General features: G+C 32.3%; 2 protein-coding genes across 4 annotated transcripts in view; one reads left to right on the top strand and one right to left on the bottom strand.

Moving 5' to 3' along the window:
• The window catches only part of LOC125051675 (aldehyde oxidase 1-like), a 26,919-nt gene extending 24,161 nt beyond the window's left edge, over positions 1-2,758 (top strand). For both annotated transcript variants that reach the window (XM_047652177.1, XM_047652176.1), the window contains 2 exons: positions 717-830; positions 2,229-2,758. In XM_047652177.1, the coding sequence (XP_047508133.1) occupies positions 717-830; positions 2,229-2,299 (185 nt within the window). In that variant the 3' untranslated portion in view covers positions 2,300-2,758. The remainder of the gene's footprint in view (positions 1-716; positions 831-2,228) is intronic.
• LOC125051676 (symplekin) lies at positions 2,357-21,308 on the bottom strand. Of its 2 annotated transcripts, XM_047652179.1 has the most exons (14): positions 21,105-21,308; positions 20,828-21,021; positions 20,104-20,296; positions 18,703-18,878; positions 15,898-17,426; positions 13,849-14,088; positions 10,374-10,580; positions 9,099-9,205; positions 8,282-8,387; positions 7,244-7,261; positions 6,113-6,231; positions 5,404-5,547; positions 3,176-3,319; positions 2,357-2,677 (listed from the first exon to the last, which is right to left on the bottom strand). In XM_047652179.1, exons 1-14 carry the CDS (start codon positions 21,141-21,143, stop codon positions 2,606-2,608), a joined length of 3,288 nt encoding a protein of 1,095 aa, XP_047508135.1. In that variant the 5' UTR covers positions 21,144-21,308; the 3' UTR covers positions 2,357-2,605. The 2 variants fall into 2 exon arrangements, with proteins under 2 accessions (XP_047508135.1, XP_047508136.1); XM_047652180.1 differs by lacking the exon at positions 7,244-7,261.

Below are 21,308 nucleotides of genomic sequence, written 5' to 3'. Positions count from 1 at the left end.
GGCGCTACAACCTCTTTAGGTCTTGGCCTCAAATTTCTGAATCTGTTTCATGATCATTTTTAAATCTAATAGGCCTCAGTGCCTGACACACGCCATCGACTTTTTGGATCTAAGACATGTCGGTTTCCTCACGATATTTTCTTCACCGTTTGAGCGAATGTTAATTGCGCACATAGAAAGAAAGTCCATTGGAGCACAGCCGGGGATCGAACCTACGACCTCAGGGATAAGAGTCGCACGCTGAAGCCACTAGGCCAACACTGCTGTAATGTACAAAACCTATTAATATTGTAGCGACCACACCTACATCTTCTACAAATCACTAATCGTAATCGATGTCGTAAATCCTTCAGGTCAGTCAGTGGTAATACAGGATACTTCCTTAGGTTGTAGGTACTCTATACTTCCTCCACAATATATATATTTTTTTTTAAAGACGATTCACACCAATTGATCTAGTCCCATGCTAAGCTGGTGAAGCTTGTGTTATGGGTAGGTACTAGGCAACGGATATACATACATATTATAGATAAATAGACATATAAATACATATTTAAACACCCAAGACCTAAGCACAACACCAAATGCTCATCACATCGATGTTCGTCTCAGCCGGGGATGGATTCGCAGTCAGGGGTACTAACCACTAGACCAATGAGTCGTCAATATTATATATAATATATATATATATTTAAATGATATAACAAAATTTTCAGCAACCGGCGAACCGGCTTTATTACTATCAGTGGTGATCACTCACGCCCTCCAAGAGATTGTTAGCGAAGCAGTGAAGGAATATGGTACTATGGAACCCGAGTGGATACATGTTGGTGAGTTATTTATAGGTTACCTGACCAAACGTCGTTTGGCCATGTATATTATTTATAATAAATAATAGGGGTTGATCGTAGAGGGGTAAAAATTAGGGGTTGTATTTATTTTATAATGCTGTATCATAAAAAAATAAAAAAAATAATCTAAAAATTAAAAAAAAACTTAGGGGTGGACTACCCTTAACATTTAGGGGGATGAAAAATAGATGTCCGATTCTCAGTTATACCCATAAGCATAAGCACACAAAATTTTATGAGAATCGGTCAAGCCGTTTCGGAGGGGTTTAACCACAAACACCGCGACTCGAGAATTTTATATATTAGATTTCTGGTTCTAAAATTCCTTTTGTCTTTAAAAATTTAACTGTAACAAAGCCGTCTATATATTTAATGCATTATGATCGATTGTGACTGCTTGCGTAGTTTTAACTATAGCTAACAAATATCTCATTTCATCACAGCGTATTTGATGAAAAGTCGAAAGAGTATTACAGTTTATGAAAAGGAGAAATATAGTCTGGTAGCTGGTGCATTAATGTTCGATTCCGGAGGTGCTAATACTTGTAAAAGAGTGGCGGAGAGTTTATTGACAGTTCTCTTCCGTTCTACGCTCTTGATTTGAGAACTGGCAGTAAATGTAAAATTAGAAGCATTTCATATATATTTTTTGACGTTCATAAGTGTACATTGTGGTACCTATATGAATAAATGATTTTGATTTGCCTTGACTTGTACTTCTAAGACTAGGTTTGCCTTTTACCGAGTATGACTCACTTCGAGCCTAAACTCCAAGATCCACGCCTTGTCGTTATCACCGGTGAAGGCGATTTTTACCCTTATCTAACATTACTTATTTTCACTTTGGGAGCGTTCAAGTATTACGTAACAAATTTGGTTCCTTTTGTAAAACGTTACGATGCGTGGCGGTGATTCAATTAAGCCGCTATTGGTAATATTATTTTCGACTTTCCAGTACTTTACACCACATAATAATAACTTTTAGGTATAAAAATCACTAGGTGGTCACGAAACGTTTTACTATACTTGGGTACAGGAAACGTTACGGCGCGTTACATGAGGGGGGGTCAATAATCTCCAAAAAATCTTCTGTGCCGCGCGGGTGGCGTTTAAGTTGTCGACTGTTATAACGTATTATTATTAAATCATCCAGATTCCTTAGGACATATCGGGGCCTCCTACGAGCCTTTATTATCGGGAAGGGGTCTTAATAAAGTAGCTTCAACATTATAGCGCGTTTTACATCATGAGACGAAAATTGTAACGCCCTCTAGTGTACATTATAAAAACTGATACCATCTCATTAAGTAATGCAGTTCTTTAAATAGATGGCGCGCAAATATGTTTCAATGAAATATAATATTAATTTTGTTACAGATACACCATACTGCGTTGAAAATATACTGCAAGGAATATCTCCTAAAATAAGGCATTATAAATTAAACTAATGGATTTATGTTGGATATTATTGTTTAAAGTTCCTCAATATATATTACAAACAATACTTTTCAGTGAAAAATAAATTTATTTTGCGATATTAACATAATCATATATTAACATTCCTACAATAGTTAATGAACTAAATAAAGCGACTATTAATTCCAAAACACAAAATTGAACATTAAATTTTCGAATATGATTTCATATAACCCTCTCTTTCTAGTAGGTAATATTAGAAAGAGAACGCAATAGTTAAAGGGTGATATTTTTGTCTCAAAATTAGTTCATTATCTAAGTCTGTATTTTTATGCCCATCAATCCATCCCTGGCGGCAAAGGTTCTAAAGGATTCGGCACTGGCTGAGGTGGAAACTTCGGTGCTACATCCTGCAAACAGATTATATATAAATTATTTTTTATTTCTATGTATTGAATTGCTAATTACAAATAAAAACTTCATTTCCATTATTTGAAAAGTACTTTGGTCTCTTTCTGTCAAACTGTGTTTACGCTTTGATAAAAAGAGACAGATGTATGTGTTTTTTTGAGTTTAACAGAGCATTTAAATTTACTTTTTATAAATAAGTAAGTGAAATTTCGCTGGATTTATTATATATTTGCATAAATTATTGTATATTTTGGAGTAATTAAAAATTCATGAAAAGCCATACTTCAAACGCACCGATTTAAATTTAACAGCTGTAGAAGACCTACAGGTTGCTACAAAATTTAATTAAATTTAAAAGGCCGTCAACGCACTCGCGACACCTCTGTCATTGAGTATCCATGGGCACATCACTAAACATCAGATGAGCCTCCTGTCCGATTTCTCTTTGTTCTATAAAAAAACATGTAAGAAGTATAATCAAAGGAGATCCAACATACCTGTGGTTCGAGTAGACGCGCCAAATGCGGTGGTAAAGAAGGCAGCGCACGCGCAGGTAAAGCTGCCAACACCCGCGTCACGGCAGTGCCCAGTCGCTCGCAGCACTTCACCCAACCCTCCCACGCCACTTTGTTCGTCCATACCTGACAATTAAATTTGTTACTAACTAAACGTTGTATTTATTTATTTAATTATAAGTAATCTTACAGCTAACATACATAATATTACAAAACAAACACTAAGACAGTACAAAAAGCCAAAACAGATTACATAGATAAACAATATTATATACAACCTGAACAAAATTCGAGTCTTCCCGCCTCTTCAAATATTTTCTCACATGTTCTTTGGTGAGGTGGAAAATATCAATATTGGTGAATTATGCAGGTAATTCGAGTTCGTACGAGGCACATGGAACAATTTTGTGTGTCTTGTCGCATATGGAGAAGGAATTTTAATAGAAATTAACGACAGCAAATAGGGGCTATCGATCCATCCATTAAGAATAGCATGTAAAATAAAAATGGGTAAAAAAACTTTTTAAGTTAAACGGTTTTATGTTAAACATACATTGCAATGTTTAAGATAAATGTACTAAAAACCAAAAAATAATAAAATAGATACAGTCGTGGGAATTATAAACATATGCATAGACTAGACTAAAATAAAACCGTGGGGCACGTCAATTGTCTACAAATGATCGACTTAATGTGCGATAGAAGAATCGTTTAATTCGTCGTTAAAATAGGCAGTTGGCCCGCAGACGGTCAGGAAATTACTTACTATTTTCTTGCTCATGGAAATTCCAATAGTTATACACTCCATGTAAATAAAAGAGATGTTTCAACTAGTTTATCGTTGGACATTCACACTGCTGGCTGGCGAGGAATCGTTTCACTGCTCGTAGTTTGTCTTTAATCGACAAAAGATATGATAAAAGTACTACTCGCTCACCACTATGAAACCCTAAAACTCGCTTATAATCGAGCTTGCTAGCTTGTTTCCACATTCTAGCCCTACTTATCACACGTCCATCGTTGTCGATTGAACAACTGCCTAATTATAGTGTAACATTACAAAACAAACATTTTAATCAACGATTGTAGACAATTGACGTGCCCTACGGTTTTATTTTAGTCTAGTCTATGCATATGTTTATAATTCCCACGACTGTATCTATTTTATTATTTTTTGGTTTTTAGTACATTTATCTTAAACATTGCAATGTATGTTTAACATAAAACCGTTTAACTTAAAAAGTTTTTTTACCCATTTTTATTTTCTAGTTTTTAGTTTTTATTTCGCATTCTGTTTAATTCATTTAGTGCTTCATTATTGCAAGGTTCCTTGCCCGTTAGTTTATATAAATAAATCAATTCTATAATATAAATATAATATATATTTAATTAATAAAATAGATACAGTTTTTTAATATAATGTTATATATATATATCTATAATATATATTTATATATTATATAATATTTAGTTATTTTTATTTTATTTATTTAGTTTATTGTATTGTCACCAAAATCCAAAGTGTATACAAAATTTCAGATTAATCGGTTGACAGGAAAAGGGTGAAATTTGAATTACTAAATTTGACCCAAGAATAAAACAAACGGGGTGAGCTAAATAAAACCGTTTAAAAAGCAGGTCTTGCTGATTTCGCCGACTTTCTAATAAGTCTAAATTAAAATAATTGTAAGAATGTGCATAACTATCGAAGCATTGGTATTTTTTAAAACTAAGGAATTTTACAAACTTTTTTTGTATATTTTCTACTGCTTTTCTATACTTTGTATATTATACATTATTTCGAGAGAATTCGAAACATAAAAAATATATAACTCCTAAACTACAAAAAATCGTAGTTAACATACGTGGGGGCTTTATTTATTTAATTATAAGTAATCTTACAGGTAACACACATATTAAACAAAACACTTAGACAATACAGAAAGCCAAAACAGATTACATAGATAAACAATATATACGGAACAGAAAACAAGTACATTAATAGACAAAAAATATTAAAAAAAAACTAAAGAAAACTTCTTCCAGCTGCTTCCATTATTTTCTGATGTAAGCTCTTATTGTCCAAGTTGTGCCTCCTATTCTCTTTATATCGTCTGGCCATCTCTTGCTCTGTCTTCTTCTTTTCCTTTTTCCATCGCTATTGATATTGAAATCCTAAAAATGGCTAAATCGACACTTTTATTACTCACCTCTCTGTCAATAAGCAGCTGGAGTATATTCAAGGCCAGCGGTCCAAGGTTGGGGTACAAAGTGAGGGCCTGGAGGACGCTCCTCATCATCAGAACTGGGGTGTCCTGCTCTTCAGCCAGCCGCTGTAGAACTGCTGATACCACCTGGAGAAATATTTAAAATGATCTATTTTGTTGAAAAATTATAACTGAATAGTTACTTGGTAAGTGTAAATTAGTGTTAAGAGGTGAAAAGTGTTTAATAGAATGCAAAAACAAAGTGTTACTTAAAGTGACAGTAAGTAGTGAGTAAATATTTTTTTAAGAAAATAAACTTTTTTAAACCATTGTAGAGGTGTAAAAGTTTAGTGTTTGAGGTAGACTAAATGAAAACCGAAATAGAATTCACTAGCTTTATTGTCCTCTGACTTACATGGCGGTTATAGGGCGACTGATTGATCCACGTGCAAGTGGCATTACGAAATAATGATACGTCGACAATATTACAAATGGAATTACGAAATTTCTATATAGACAATAATTACACCTCTACACCATTATGTCTAAAACATCAAAGGAAAAAATTAAAAAAGTCATAATATGATGGTTAATAAGGTGGTAATACAAAAAAAAATTAATTCATTACTTAAAACCATAATTATTGTAAAAGATTGTAATTCATGTAAAGATGCATTATCTGTTTTGAACTTTATTATAGAAAAAAACTTACGTCTTGTGTATAAATTTGTTTTTCGCCGAAACAGAGTCCGGTAGCCTTGATGATAAACTTCAGATCTGCCTTATTCGGATCTATCAGGTGCAGGGCAACTAGCAGCTCCTCGGGAGTAACTGAAAATCCCAATAGGTATATTAATTTTTACACTAAACGGAAATACCCAAACATACCAAACCAAAAAAGAAAACCAGTGAAAATGCAAAATGACGTAAAGATACGCGTTTGTGATTGGCCAAGCGTGAATCATGGATCGTGTGTCCGATTGGATGAGAGAAATCACAATCAAATGCGTGCCATCTTTTGTTTTAAATATAAGCCCCTTAATGTGAGATAAAATTCAAAAAAAATAATTAGCTCATTTAAAATATAATAGTAAATTAATTCTAAGAAAATTTCCAAAATATCACCACTATTGGCGCTGTTTGATATAATCGCGAAAATATCTGACAATGTTTATCCTATCCACTTCATGTGCTATGGGCAAGATCGGTCAATAAAATTGACGTATAATAAATGGATTTATAATAGATGTACTCATAATAAATGGACTTACAATAAATGGCTTTATAATAAATTGACTTATAATAAAAGTACTTATAATAAATGGACTAACAATAAATGGCTTTATAATAAATTGACTTATAATAAAAGTACTTATAATAAATGGACTTATAATAAAAGTACTTATAATAAATAGACTTATAATAAATGTACTTATAGTAAATGGACTTATAATAAATCTACTTATAAGAATAATAATAATGAATAATAAATGTACCCAGTCAGTAATTAGATAGCCTAGCGATAACCAACATAAAAAGTAAGTTGAGAAACTACTTTTATATGATTAAACAGGACTGCTATTGTTACATGCTGTGGTTTTCAAATGTAACATATCATGATTTAGATACGATTCTGTGAAGTAAATAAAATAAATATTGATAAATCAAGTGTGAAGTGACTCCGAATTGGCTTATTATTAACAAAACAATAGTTTCACCATAGATTAGGCAAAGTTTATGAAGTCAAAACTAATAGAAAACTATTCCGTTGAACAAATGTTCTTGTTATTAACCAAAAGTGGTGTTCCGTCCCATTCCCACAATATATAAGAGAATTACTTACAGATAATTTCCGTATATTCTGCAAAATTATTTGAAATATAATAATTCGTTATTTTAAAATAAAACCCATACATATTAACATTATATAGCCTATGAAAGGGACTAACATTTTTTTTAATTCCTAAAACTCAGCGATCGAAGCCATTTTCAACTCAAGTAAATTTTTTTGTCACTTTTCGTTAATAAATCGTTAATTTTCTACATTTAAATATTAAATATGATAAGGCATTACGAAATTTTATTTTCCATATTGTTACGTACAATCATACTCAAACTCAAAATAACTTTATTCATATAGGTAACCAAGTACACTTATGAACGTCAACAGAAAATATGTTAAATTGATTCTAAATTTACATTTACTACCAGTTCGCAAGTCAAGGGCGTAGAGCGGGCAAAAAGAGCTGACAAGAAACTCTCCGCCACTCTTGTCCGCCAATATTTTGAAAGTCAGAAAAATGGAAAATTTAACGAAATATTGTACTACATACTAACTTTTTCACATAGTTTATTTGTATATACCACCCATAGATAAGATATACCTAGAATGCTATTAATATTTTGCATAAATAGCATTATAACATCATTAAGTTAATTTATCTATGTTCCTTAATCTATGGTAGAAGTTTGTGTCAGTGGTCTGTGCATAGACCTTAAGCGCTTCAGTATCATTATAATCTAATTAATACTACAGTAAGCGCCGTGTGTTTTGCTTTTATTCGGATATTAATTATAATATTTGGATTAACAAGGTTAAATGCTAACTGGGCTATCATAGTTTGGAAAGTCAAAATATTTAAAAAAAACTAGTTCCTTCCAAAAGGTAGTTCCATATGGAGAAGAATGGGCAAGAAACTACATCTTTTAAAATAGTTTTTAAAATATTTTGTATTGATTTGATAATTATATGTGAAGACCATTTACCTAGAATAAAAAAAACTAATATACTAAAGTAAAATAGACGCATAAAAAATAAAAAAAACTTTGCAGCAGATAACTATCAATATATATATAATTTAAACTGGTTAATATTTATTACCTGGTAAAACTTCATTATTAGGATTATGTAAACCTAGTAGTTTATTGAACACTTCCTTGACGACATTCGGGTTCAATTTGACAAGCTTCGGTAGAGCTGCGAGGATCTAAAAAATTCAAAATCTAATTTAGTTCATTGTTATTCCTACAATTAGTCATCTTTACAATACACATATTCTAAATACACAGTTAAATACAGACCTTTAACACATAATATGAATAACAGATATTAATAAAAAAATACTTTTTTATTTATCTATGTGCAACACACGTTTTATACCTTTTCTTTATAGAACAGAGGGTAAACGGACAGGAGACTCACCTGTTAAGTGATACCACCGCCCATGGGCACTCATGCGTAATTTACTAGTTAATACGATGTTATTAAAAAAGTTGCCAGATTACTTTACTAGTCTAACAGCAGTTAATAATGCGACTAAAAAACTATTTATAGCTCTGGCTTTTTTATATTTTAGTAACATATTACTATCAACGCCATCTAGTGTACATATAGTTCAACTAATGTTTAATTTTAGTTCAACTAAAAAACAGATTCTGTCAAATCCAAAATTGTCCGATTGTTAAACAAAATATACGAAACAGAAAACATAAGTCAATTAAGCACATTATATAAAAAAAACAAACAAATGACAAATTCATATTTTAAAAAAATGTAACTTTTAACTAAAAAATCAAGGTCTTCAAGCTTTCTTAAATATTTCCTCACAAGGTTTTGGTAAGAGAACTACACATAAGGCTTTTTCATTTTCTTTTAATACTGTAAATGCTTTGAATTTCTTATTTAATGAACTACGTACCTCTCGTTTAGACAATCCGTTAAGTATAGGAATCAGGAAACGGACATCAGACACTCGAGTTGCATAGAGCTCGCGAACACGAGAGACCAGCTCCGGGGTTGGGGGCGCTGAAATTTATTAAAAAATGTAAATTATTACCTTAAATCTATATCTATGCGTCGTGTAACGATAAACTTATTTATATATCTATTACTTAAAAAATATTCTTATTTTTACACGCTTTATATTAGCTTCACCTGTATGTATGTATGTATGTTACCGACTCCTTCGGACTCGATTTTGACCCACTTGAAACGGACAGATTTAATTCAAACTTTGTACACTTATAAAGAATCATCGACAATATAATAATTTCATATGTTTATCTCGAAAAAACAATGCATTTTTTTTTAAGTCCACTAAGCAATACGATTAAATTGAGACAACACGTATTGCTGCTAGGACTAAAAAGTGGAAAATAAATATAGTTTAAAAAACTATAAAACACGCTTTTAATATTTTTACGGGTTGCTCGATAGACGAAAAATATGGCACAGAGCGCCCCACGCTTTTTCACAATAATACCAGTATTTTTTGTTCATTACCATTTTTAGCCTAAATTAGAAAATATTTTTCACTTTTTAGTTTGATGTGCTGTAAAAGCGTGTTTTATAGTTTTTTTAAACTATATTTATTTATTTACTATACTTTTACACAAGACTTCATTACTTACACTGCTAATTTTTACTATTATTATTTCTTCTACTTAGTATCATTATTACATTATTTTTCCTTTTTTGTGACTGAGTCGCAAACTAGCTTCTGTGGTCTCTGGCAGAATGACCAGCGCTGTGGAACAGTCTGCTCCTCAGCATAATGCTGAGCCAGGGCCAATTACAACCACAGTACATACGCATTACACACTTAAAACATAAGGTACGATTTCAGTGTGTAAGGTCTTTAACAAAAAAAGTCATTCTTTTTTTTGTGTTTCGTAAGTAATAAATCTTGTGTCTATGTCTATAGAACTTTGTTGTTTCAAAACGCGAATGAAACCGTGACAATGAACACAAGATATTTAATGTTAGGTAAATTTTCTAAAGGAAATATCACCTCTCTATAGCAAATACCTTAAGAAAAATTGTATTTGAATGAAATTAATAATAAACAATTTTAGTTGAAGTACTAAATTCTATTTCAGACGTAACAAAAACTATTTTGTTTTAGAGAGTAAGATAAATCATTAGCTCATTACTATCTGCCCCATGGCCCATTTCACGTAATCACACATTTTACCTTTATCTGTGAGTATATGGACCAGCCTCGTCAAAAGCGTCTCAGCCCCACGGGGACAATCCTGTAATAGTATTTGAAAAGCCGGCGGGACCGTCCCAGGGGCCGATGCCGCAACGGCCCTTAACGGACCCTCAATGGCCCTAAGAACACAACGCTTGGCCTCGGAACCCGCGCAACCATAGACACGAGCCACGTCTATTATAAAGTCTGGAATAAAATGAAATATAGAATTGTATTTGTACCATAAGAATTTGTAACTTTTACATTTATTAACAGTATGGGAAAAATTTACAATTTCCATGGAATATTTTAGTTTTAGAGGACAGAAAACCAGTCTATAGGTTCAAAAATTAATTAAAATAGTATTTTTAATTTTATATATATATGTGTGATGTTTTTCTTTTCAATTTGTTTGAAATAAGTTCCTCATTATTATGCATTGTAGCTGAGAAAACGGTTGTTTCGAAAATAATGTGCAAGCCAAGTTTCACAATGTTTTTGAAGTTATACTTCTTTAGGCGCGTTATGAAAATTTGATGAGAGTGAAATTTTACGATGCGCGCGCACCTATGACACAAAATTCGGAGTGTGATTATAGCGTGCGCAATCTACAAAAGAAATAGAATATAAGCTAACTTCACGCATATTCTATTTCTTAGCTTAGCAGCTTAACAAGAATTTTGAATATCCATGACAATTGACATCTGACATTGACATTTACCTTTTAAACAAATATAGGAGTTTGAATTATTGTTTAAAATAAAAGATTATCTATGTATCTAGTTATTTTCATTATACAAGTGCGAATTTTATTTGTGCGTCTGAATTATAATCAGAAGTGATTTAAATTTAATATCTAAATCAAAACTAATTAATATGATAAAATATTTGTGAAAAAATTGTGCCAACCTTCCTGAGTGCTTCAATACAATTGAGGTTAACTATCCGTAGGTATTATCGAGTATTATTGTTGATTAAAACTGAAACATGAACCACTATTCATTGCTTATGTTTATTGCGTTTGTTACAGCAACGTTTTAGAAATATTCTATATATCAATAATTGAGAACAAAGATTTAAGCACGAATACTAATAAGGAGAAAATGAAGGCTTGGAGCGATATAACAGAGAAGTAAACATTTTAATAAGTACCTGCATCTCAAAAAAATGACCACATTATTTAATCAAAACATGTAATTTTTCAGATTTAATCTAGCAAATATAAGGACAAGAGACAAAAAACAATTGATGAATCAGTGGAAGTGCACTAAATTGAATACAAAAAAAGAGTTGTCATCTTATCGCCGTGAAACATCTAAAACTGGAGGTGGAACAAAGCCACCATCACCTTCTCGAGACACAATGGATATGGCAGAGATGATACCGCAACGGTTTGAAGTAGATTTCAATGAATTTGATTGTGATGGTGTCGAGGTAGGAATGTTAATTATAAATATGATGTATGGTGATGTTCAAGGTTCAACCTTTCAAGCATAGGCATATGCTCACAACAGTACTTTATTCCCCTACAGGTAGTTAGAGATATTGTAATACCTCAAAACATCCATGTTGCACTTGTAGTACCGAAACTCTGTCCAGCCAGAAGTGAGCCCATTCCCACTTATAATGGACAGTGGGTATAATACACCTTAATACCTGAGTGCGAACCACTCACCATGATACTTAAATTAATAGATGTTATTTATATATTTCAGGATATTACAAATAAAATCATTTTGGAAACAATTGATATCCCAAAAGCCAACAATGACAAGGTAATAAATCAGTTTTGACATAACTTGAATACTAAAAAAGCCAAACAAAGGTGTGCACAACAGTGACAACATAACTTAACAATTTCATTATTTTGTAGGATTAAAGAAAGGTTAAAGAAAATCATGTCGAACTGAACAACAAGAATCCCCAAACAACTCCAAAGAAACCTACAAGGAAGACACCGGTATTATATTTAAATTATCTCTATCTCTAAATAGAATAAAAGAAAGTTGCTATCCAGGTCTGTAGCATGTGCTCCAAATTATATTATTAACACATTTATATAATTATATTAATATAAATGTGTTAAAAAATTTATAATATGAATTATAAAAAAATTTAAGTTTTGCATGGACAGAGCTTAAATTAATATTCTCTTATTTGTTGCAGAAAGCAAGTAGTAGTTTTAGTTTTGGAGAAGCCTCGTAGATGCACAACCAAGTAATGATTAATTTAAAATTACAAACCGAAAATCTGATGAAGACAGTCACTTAAAAATAAATAGTATAATGAAATAAAAATGTTTTAAAGATAAATAGTGTTTTATTTGTTTAATGTAAGAGAATAATAATAAATATTTATTTAATTAATTTTTCAAATGTAAACTGAACTTTATTGACTTTAATGACTCCTTTTCCAGTCTTTGATTATTTAATTGTAATTAATTATTTGCATGCAATCAAAAACTATTTTTAATAATGCCAAAGAAGTATAACTTCTTACGCGCGTACATAAGTACACGCACCCTTTTTTTTTTTATTTGAAGGCATTTTAGTGGATTTTTTTTTAAATAAGATCGTTATTCGTCACGCATTTCTAAATTTGGAAGAAAAATGGATTGATACATTTTTTTAAATTAATTTTTGATGATAAACATATATATGGCATATCTAACGAACTTGAACTTTCAACATTTTATGGTATAACTTTAATATTCCATTTTTTATAATCCAAACCATTGACAACTGTGTCAAATATAGAAAAAATAAACTTTGAATTCCTATGCATTTAACCAACATTATAAAAAGAGAAGAGATTAAAAATCTTTATAATCAAACCCTGAGATCAGGATTTTTGTATGTAATAGGAGGCAAACGGGCAGGAGGCACCTGATGTTAAGTGATACCGCCGCCCATGGACACTCACAATGCCAGAAGGCTCGCAAGTACGTTGCCGGCCTTTCAAGAATTGGTACGCTCTTACGTACGCTCTATTTGTCGGTTTCATGTTCTATATTTCTTATAAAAATAATTTAATAAATTACTATGAAATTCTACTGTATCGAGAAACTCCCGTTCTAGGTTCTACTCCAATAACCACTTTTCACTTCTATCTTTTTGAAGTTATACTTCTTTACGCGCGTTATGAAAAATTGATGAGAGTGAAATTTTAATGTGCGCGCGCACCGTGACACAAAATTATCAGTATGAAGTTGCCCACTAACGAATTCTTTTTAAACCAGCCGGGCGCCGAGCGTGCGCGAATGAATAAAATAATAATAATAATTATTATTATTAATATTAATTAATAATTGAATAAAATACTAAATATTATTAAATTATTAACGTTAAATATTTATTATTAATTATTTAATATTTTTAAAAAATAAAGAAAGCCAAAGAAGTATAACTTCTTACGCGCGTACAAAAGTACACGCACCCTTTTTTTATCATTATCTGTCAATGTCCTAACCACTTACCGTCGTTTTCCATGAATAGAGCCATTACCAAATTCAAGCAGATCTTGTATAAGTCATCAGACCACACCCTGATATTATGCCTGGAACTCATCAACTCTGCGGGTGGGTTATCGAGGGCGATAAAACCCAAATATAACAACGAATGCTTTTCTATCACTTTTTTGACCGCCTCTGATCCATTTTTGAATATTTTAACCGTTGACTTTATTGCTATGTCGCGGATTTCCGGAATTTCGTTCACTGAAAAAAATTAATATACGTAAATTTTTTTTTTATATTTATGGGAATAATCAGGTGTATTTTTCTAGTTTTAGGACTCACTTTAATATTATTTAAATTGCTGTTCTAATTATTATGAGATTATGATAATTAATATGACATTTTCATGTGTATTTTTATATGGCTCATTGTATAGTTTTTTTAATAATTAATCAATCTGAATGTACCACTTTCTTTCCAAATAAACTATTTATTTATATTATAAAAAATGGAGCGAATACATTCGAATAGTATTCGTGTAGTAAACTTTTACTAATATTTTTTTTCTGCAAAGTTAAATTCCTTTTCTTTCTTTTATTGCGACTGAGGTGCAATTTACAGCCACAGCACACACGCATTACAAACTTGAAACAAACCGAATGGAAAAAAGTTTTTTTTTAATATATCTCTCATTATATTTTTTATTTAATTTTTTTTTCTTTGATTCTTGGTATTTTGTGTGTTTATGTGTGTGTGTTTTTGTTTGTAATAAATGATATATCTATGTCTAAACTATACGAAATGTGTCGAACGGTATATAAGGGCCGATTTACATTATCTTAGTGTTTAGGAGAGTATTTTAGTACGAGTTGAAATTCAAGTTCTTTAGTGCTTTAGTGCGTTGCGAGTGAACGTTTACATTTCTTCCAGTAGAGTATCATTACAGCGCCACAATGAACGCGCAACGACGTCGGCAAATACGCTCTAATCTACGCAAAATACTAATTATAGTTATGGAAAAAATAGAAGACGAGATTTTATTCGAAATAAATAAACTAAATACAAATCTATATATATAAAAGAAAGTCGTGTTTGTTACAACACTTATAACTCGAGAACGGCTGGACCGATTGCCATGGTTTTTGATTTGTTGGATTTGTTTCCGTCCCGAATAGCAGAATAAGCAATAAAATATCGGATAAGTTATCGAATAACAATAAATTAATTAATTAATTTTACGAATGCAAAAACCATATGGTGCCATCTGTTGATCAAACTACGCATCATTTTACGTCGAATTCGTGTCAGTTCAAGAAATTCCGATCTTGAGGTGAATGAGGAGATGCATAACCATGCTTTGATCCTGATCAAAAGATGTTGGTTACAGAAAGTGCTTAACATGCAGTATCGCCATATTGACGCTAGAGAGAAGATGCCTAATGTGTAAAACTGCCATTCTTCTTTCGCAATGGCAAGCAATAAAACATTTCTGTATTTGCAATAAAGTTGTATTAATGTAATACTTAACATTAATGAAATCCTAAAATAAGTTAAATTAAAGTAACAACGATATTATAAGGTTGTAGGGCGGAACGAAGTTAGCCAGGTCAGCTAGTAATAAATAAAATAGCTTCTTTTAGGGTAGTGTATGCCGAATGCCTAGCCTGTTTGTTTTTGTATTAATTGTTTTTAACGTTCCACAAACATTCGTGAACAACATATTCAGACACAAATCTGATAGTTGGATCTTCCGACCATTTAGCCATCTTTAAAAATCAAAAAACACGCACGCGTGTCACGGCAATTATGCACTATCCTAAAGATTTTACTAAATTACGTGTTTACACACAACGAGGGAAGATCTCGGGGGGTGCGCGGGCGCGGGAGGGGTATCACTTGAAACAAAAATAAAAAGCGATTCTATTTTGATTCAACTTGAAAGTCAAGTAGAACCGTACTAAAACAAGTAGCGTTTACATGTTTCAACTAAAGTACTATCCTAAAGCACTCTGCTAAACACTAAGATAATGTAAATCGGCCATAACGGTTATTTAAGTAAAATAAACTTACACGCCTGAGACACTAACGCTGGAATATACTTATGCGCTCTGGGCGGTCGCATCGTACACAACTCCTCGAGCAATTCAAGCGCTAACAACGATTTCTCTTCAACCACCAAATGCTTCAAATAATCCAGCGCTTCTGGAGTTATCACTGGTGCCTCACAATAAATCTTCCTTAACAACACTTCTTTACTATTCTCCATCAACGGATCTCCCCTTTCACAGATCTGTGTGACCATCGCGCAAAGCAAATGGTTATAATTCTGGTCGGGCTTTTCGTTTACCTTCTGTAATGTCACCGGGTGACGATTGAATCCCTGCATATACGCGTATTCCTCATACAACCACGCTAAAGCCAAGTCGATTCGGTTGATTGGATCTTCCAACACGTAGTTTAGAACTAAATCCCGAATCTCTGGTGTATAGCTTGACGCGAAAATCGTTATAAACTTCGCTCGGATTTGTGCAGCGCCGCCGATCGCTGCTTCTTTTTCTGCGTTCAGAATACGTTGGACCGCCTGTAGCATCAGTCGTTCTTTGATCTCTTTTGGTATCGGTCGTGTTATCTCCTGCAGCTTTAATAATTTTACTTTCTGCTTCAACTTTGGAATGGCCGGCAACTGTGGTACTTGTTTCTCTTTCTCTTTTGCCTTCCTTTCTTCTTCTTTCAAGTACTCCTGCCGTTTTTCCTCCATTAGTTTAGAGACAGCGTTTTCTACTTGAAGATCTTTTGTTGTTTCTTGTAATTTCGCAACTGCGTTCTTTAGAGTAATTTTTTCATCATCTTCAGATAGCAAAGGTATTTTTGTAACTATCGTTGGGGTGGGTAGGGGCATTTCTGATTCACCTTTGACAACTGAGTGTACCATTTTGGCCAAGCTACGAATCTGTGTCTTTGTACCAGCATTAGGTATTGGTTGATAGTTGTTGATAAAGTTGCTGGGCATTTCGTTTGGTAAATTGTTTAGGAGGGTTGACATGACAAGGTTCAAAACATTCTCTAAATTATTAAGCCCATCGAAGAGTGAGTCTTCATTAACGAGGTTGGTTTTCGGAGTTTGAATGCTGTCATCATCAAATCCCGTTCGGCTGTTACTATTACTATCACTTTCTTGGCTATTTGGTGGTGAATCCAAACGAGACCTTTTTGCTGGTGAATCACCATTTTTAGAGTCGGTCGCTAAAGCCAATACACGTTTATGTCTCTTTTCTTTTGGAATGGCTTTATTTATCTCTTGTTGAGTCATTCCAATATCTGAGAGCAGTTGCATTAGTGCTGGAATCATGTCATTTGATGATGTATGCTTAACTAAATTGATAAGTTGTATTTTAAGATGTTTTCGCACAGAATTGACTTGTGATTGTGATAGCGTAGGGGGCAATGTTGTGTGTAAATCTCCCAATGCGTGGATAACTCTTGCTAAATATTTAGGTCTGAACTTTGCCAACGATATAAGAGTAGCCATACAGGCCATTAAGTTAACACTTGATATATGCTGGGAATTGTGAAATTTGATCAATAATTCAAATATATGTCTGTAAAGAAAATAATCATTTTAAATTTATAGATTTTTATTGTTTTCTTTATGAGCAGTGTTGGCTTCAGCATGCGACTGTAATCCCCGAGAACGTAGGAGGACCAACGGAACTAGGGACTTTCTTGTCGATGAGCGCATTTAACACGCTTTCTAGGTAAAGTCGACGGCGTGTGTCGGGCACAAAAGGCTGATCACCTACTTGCTTACTTAGTAACAAATGATCATGAAACAGATAAATCTAAGTTGAGACCTAAAAGAAAGTAGGGCTACTGGCTTTTCCATATAGTCATTATTATTTATGCTTCAAGATTTTTAGATATTACAGCTAAACAGATTTTGATGGATTGATCATAAGACATGAAGACTATATGGTATTTTATACACTTAACACCTGCCATTTTAAATCAAGATAAATTGGTTACAAAGTTGAAGATGATGTCCAAAATATAAAAAGGTGGCCCCTACATATAAGATTAGGAAGATATTTCTCATTATATCTGTAATTTAAATTTAAGCAGTCCCTTACAAAGAAAGATGTTAGCATCACCAATGGACTAAATAAAAATAAATAATAGTTTAAAAAAACTGGGTTGCTCGATAGACGAAAAATATGGCACAGAGCGCCCCACGCTTTTTCACAATAATACCAGTATTTTTTGTTCATTACCATTTTCAGCCTAAATTAGGAATTATTTTTCACTTTTTAGTTTTATGTGCTTTAAAAGCGTGTTTTTTATTTTTTTTAAACTATTATTTATTTTTAGTTAAATTTTTTTTATTTTTTTTTTCGGATTATTGCATTGTCATCGATATTTGACAGGTGCGCAAAGTTTGAATTAAATCTGTCCCTTAAAAGTGGGTCAAAATCGAGTCCGAAGGAGTCGGTTACATACATACAGGTGAAGCTAATAAAAAGCGTGTAAAAACCAGTCTTACTCTTGGGCCCAGATTTCTTTATAATTTTTTTGATTATTTAAAAGATAAGTAGGTGGTCGGAGGCAATAGCATGAGGGTTTCGTTACAGTGTTTTTCTCATAATGGAGTGTAACGCAAACAAAAAAATCCATTGGTTCACACATGACCTCAGTGACAGTCGTCATGCAACTACATTAATAGTGCTAACATAATAAAAAAGATAGGAGTTATAATTCTCAGTAATAAAATATATGTAAATAATTGTAAATTTATAATAAAACATAACTTCAAATCCGTTAAAAAAGTGTTTTTCTATGTCTAAAAGTTATGTCAATAAAAGACAATAATAAAAAACTTACTCAGCTTCTTCTTCTAAAGCGGCATGGTTGATAAATGTTAATGAATTTGGAATATTATCAATACTAAAATCTGAGCTGTTGTTAGCTGTTTGCAATAACACTACCTCCTCGAGAAATTTGATTGCATGTGTTCTTATACCTTCATTTTCACTATCTATCATATTCAGGATTTGTAACTGGAACAAAATAAAAAAGGTAAGTTTGTTAAGCAATAAGCTAGGACGATGAGCTATTGGTGATTGTTAATGCCACCGACACAGATGATATAAGGCTCCATGGGTGCGCTTAGTTGTTTCATATAAAAAAAATTAATACTTACATACAGATAAATTCAGACTAATTTGCTACAGGTACGATATAATAAAAAATTATATATGTATGATTTCAAAAAATTCGCCAAGGGACACATATCTATTTTGTATTTAAAAAAAGATTCAGTAATTTTTAAATATAATGTATATTGTTTAATACCTATGCAGTATGCATACTGTGATGTTAATAACATTCACATACTTTTGTATATCTAATATTAAGTATATAAAATTCTCGTGTCGCGGTGTTTGTGGTTAAACGCCTCCGAAACGGCTCGACCGATTCTCATGAAATTTTGTGTGCATATTGGGTATGTCTGAGAATCGAACAACATCTACTTTTCATCCCCCTAAATGTTAAGGGTAGTCCAGTCCACCCCTAAATATTTTTTTTAAATTTTAAATGAAAAATTTATTCTTTAATTTTTATGATACACCATTAAAAAATACAATATACAACCCCTAATTTTCACCCCTCTACGATCAACCCCTATTTTTTATTATAAATGATAAACATGACAAAACGACGTTTGCCGGATCAGCTAGTAGAATATAACAATTTATAAATAAAATAAATATCAACCTCTTTACTGAGACTAAAAGAATCTCATAGCAAGAAATGTTATTCATATTAGTGATTTTTTAATGATTACAGACAAAAAAATCAATTCATCATTATTATTATTTGGGTATATAATTTTTATGAGATCTATTATAAGATGACAAATATTTTTTTATGTACACTAAAATTTTAAGAATCAAAAGCTGCCCTGCGATTCTGTAACTCACTTTTCAAACTCACACAGCGGTTTTCAGAGCGGCGTTGGCGCTCAAATCAGTCGTAAAGCAGTCATTTTACGATATGGCATTCTGATAAACAATAAACTACAAGGAGGGACCTTATCAGAATGCTAAATCATAAAATGACTGCTTCACGACTGAGTTGAGCGCGACCGCCGCTGTGAAAACCGCTGTGTGAGTTCGAAAAGTGAGTTACAGAATCGCAAGGCTGTCTTGTGTAAATTCTATTTTTATTACATCAACCATAACATATTTAGATAATATAAGGAAATCAAGTCAATTTGTTTACCTTAGTCTTAGTAATGTGTTCCCAAACATGCTTCATTTCCGCTACGCTTTCATCCTTACTTATCCATGTGAGTACATTTTTGTAAATGACACCGGCAGCTTGTATAGCTCTCTTCTGTACAGCCACAACAGTGTCAATAACCAATAATTGCAATTGGCTAATTACTTTTGGCAAGGTATAAGGAAAGTTTGTGCTGAAATCCAGGTTAGATATATATTTTTCTAATTAAATCTTCTTCAAGAATATATTTAAAAAAACTTTAAATTATTAAAGTTAACTTAACATTTCAAGTGTTATAACTGATTACTATAATAATTATTATTTAAGTACTTGTATAAACATGAGTTTTCTCTTCACTACAATTGATATTTATTAATATATTTTCTGTTCAACAAGACATTCTATATAAATAACATTATGAAATATATTAGTGATCCTTGACTGTTTTGGTTCATACAGGATTGTAATGGCATGAACAATAAAGATAACAGAACAATCAGACAGAAGACTTAGCGCTACATTTAACACCCATATATCATAATCATATTAGATTTTGACTTACAGGACTCATAGTTTATGCTAAGTCACGGTTTTTAATGTTATCTTTAGTGCCAATATTTTATAACTTGCACAAGACTTAGCTTTCTAGCTCACATACATTGTGGCAGTTTTTTGTATACTAAAAGTCCCTTCACATTTTGAATAAGATAAGGAAGCAACTAACCTTAACTCTTCAATAAAGCCTATTACGATTTTTCGTATGTCTGTAGACTTATCATTTACAAAACTTAATACATTTTCCATGTACATAGGTATCATGGCAGAGAGCTGATGCGTGAGCACCTCCACGATTCTTCGCAATAAACCTGCTCTCTTACCACCTTCTGACATCCCTGCCTCGTTTATCCATTGTATTAGCTGTAAAGGTACAGGGAAATAAAAAGCATTTTCAAATAAAACCAATTTAATCGTAAGATCACAAATAATTTACAATAACGAACCTGTTTTTCAGCGTTTATATTAGTGCTTGGTTTAGACATTGCTGCTTGATATTTAATCAATTTACTCAAAACACATTTTTATTCTTAAAGATACAATAAACAACGATTTTTATTGTTTCAAAATAAACAGCGTTTCCAGAAGTATATAGGTCTTCATTGAATTCTAAAACATAAAAAAGGCGTTTGAGCATCCGCTGCTTTGGG

This window comes from Pieris napi, chromosome 8 (genome assembly GCF_905475465.1).
Source record: "Pieris napi chromosome 8, ilPieNapi1.2, whole genome shotgun sequence".
NCBI lineage: Eukaryota > Metazoa > Arthropoda > Insecta > Lepidoptera > Pieridae > Pieris > Pieris napi.
Note: the sequence above shows the minus strand (reverse complement) of the source record. Positions and strands in the feature narration are given on the sequence as shown.

Bases quoted from the DNA above. Each gene is read 5' to 3' on its own strand.
- LOC125051676 (XM_047652179.1), bottom strand. From the start codon at position 21,143: ATGTCTAAACCAAGCACTAATATAAACGCTGAAAAACAG. The intron at 20,297-20,827 runs GTTAGTTGCTTC...CCTGGATTTCAG, and splicing joins GGCTTTATTGAAGAGTTAAG to CACAAACTTTCCTTATACCT. The intron at 2,678-3,175 runs GTATGTTGGATC...ATCTGTTTGCAG, and splicing joins CGCGTCTACTCGAACCACAG to GATGTAGCACCGAAGTTTCC.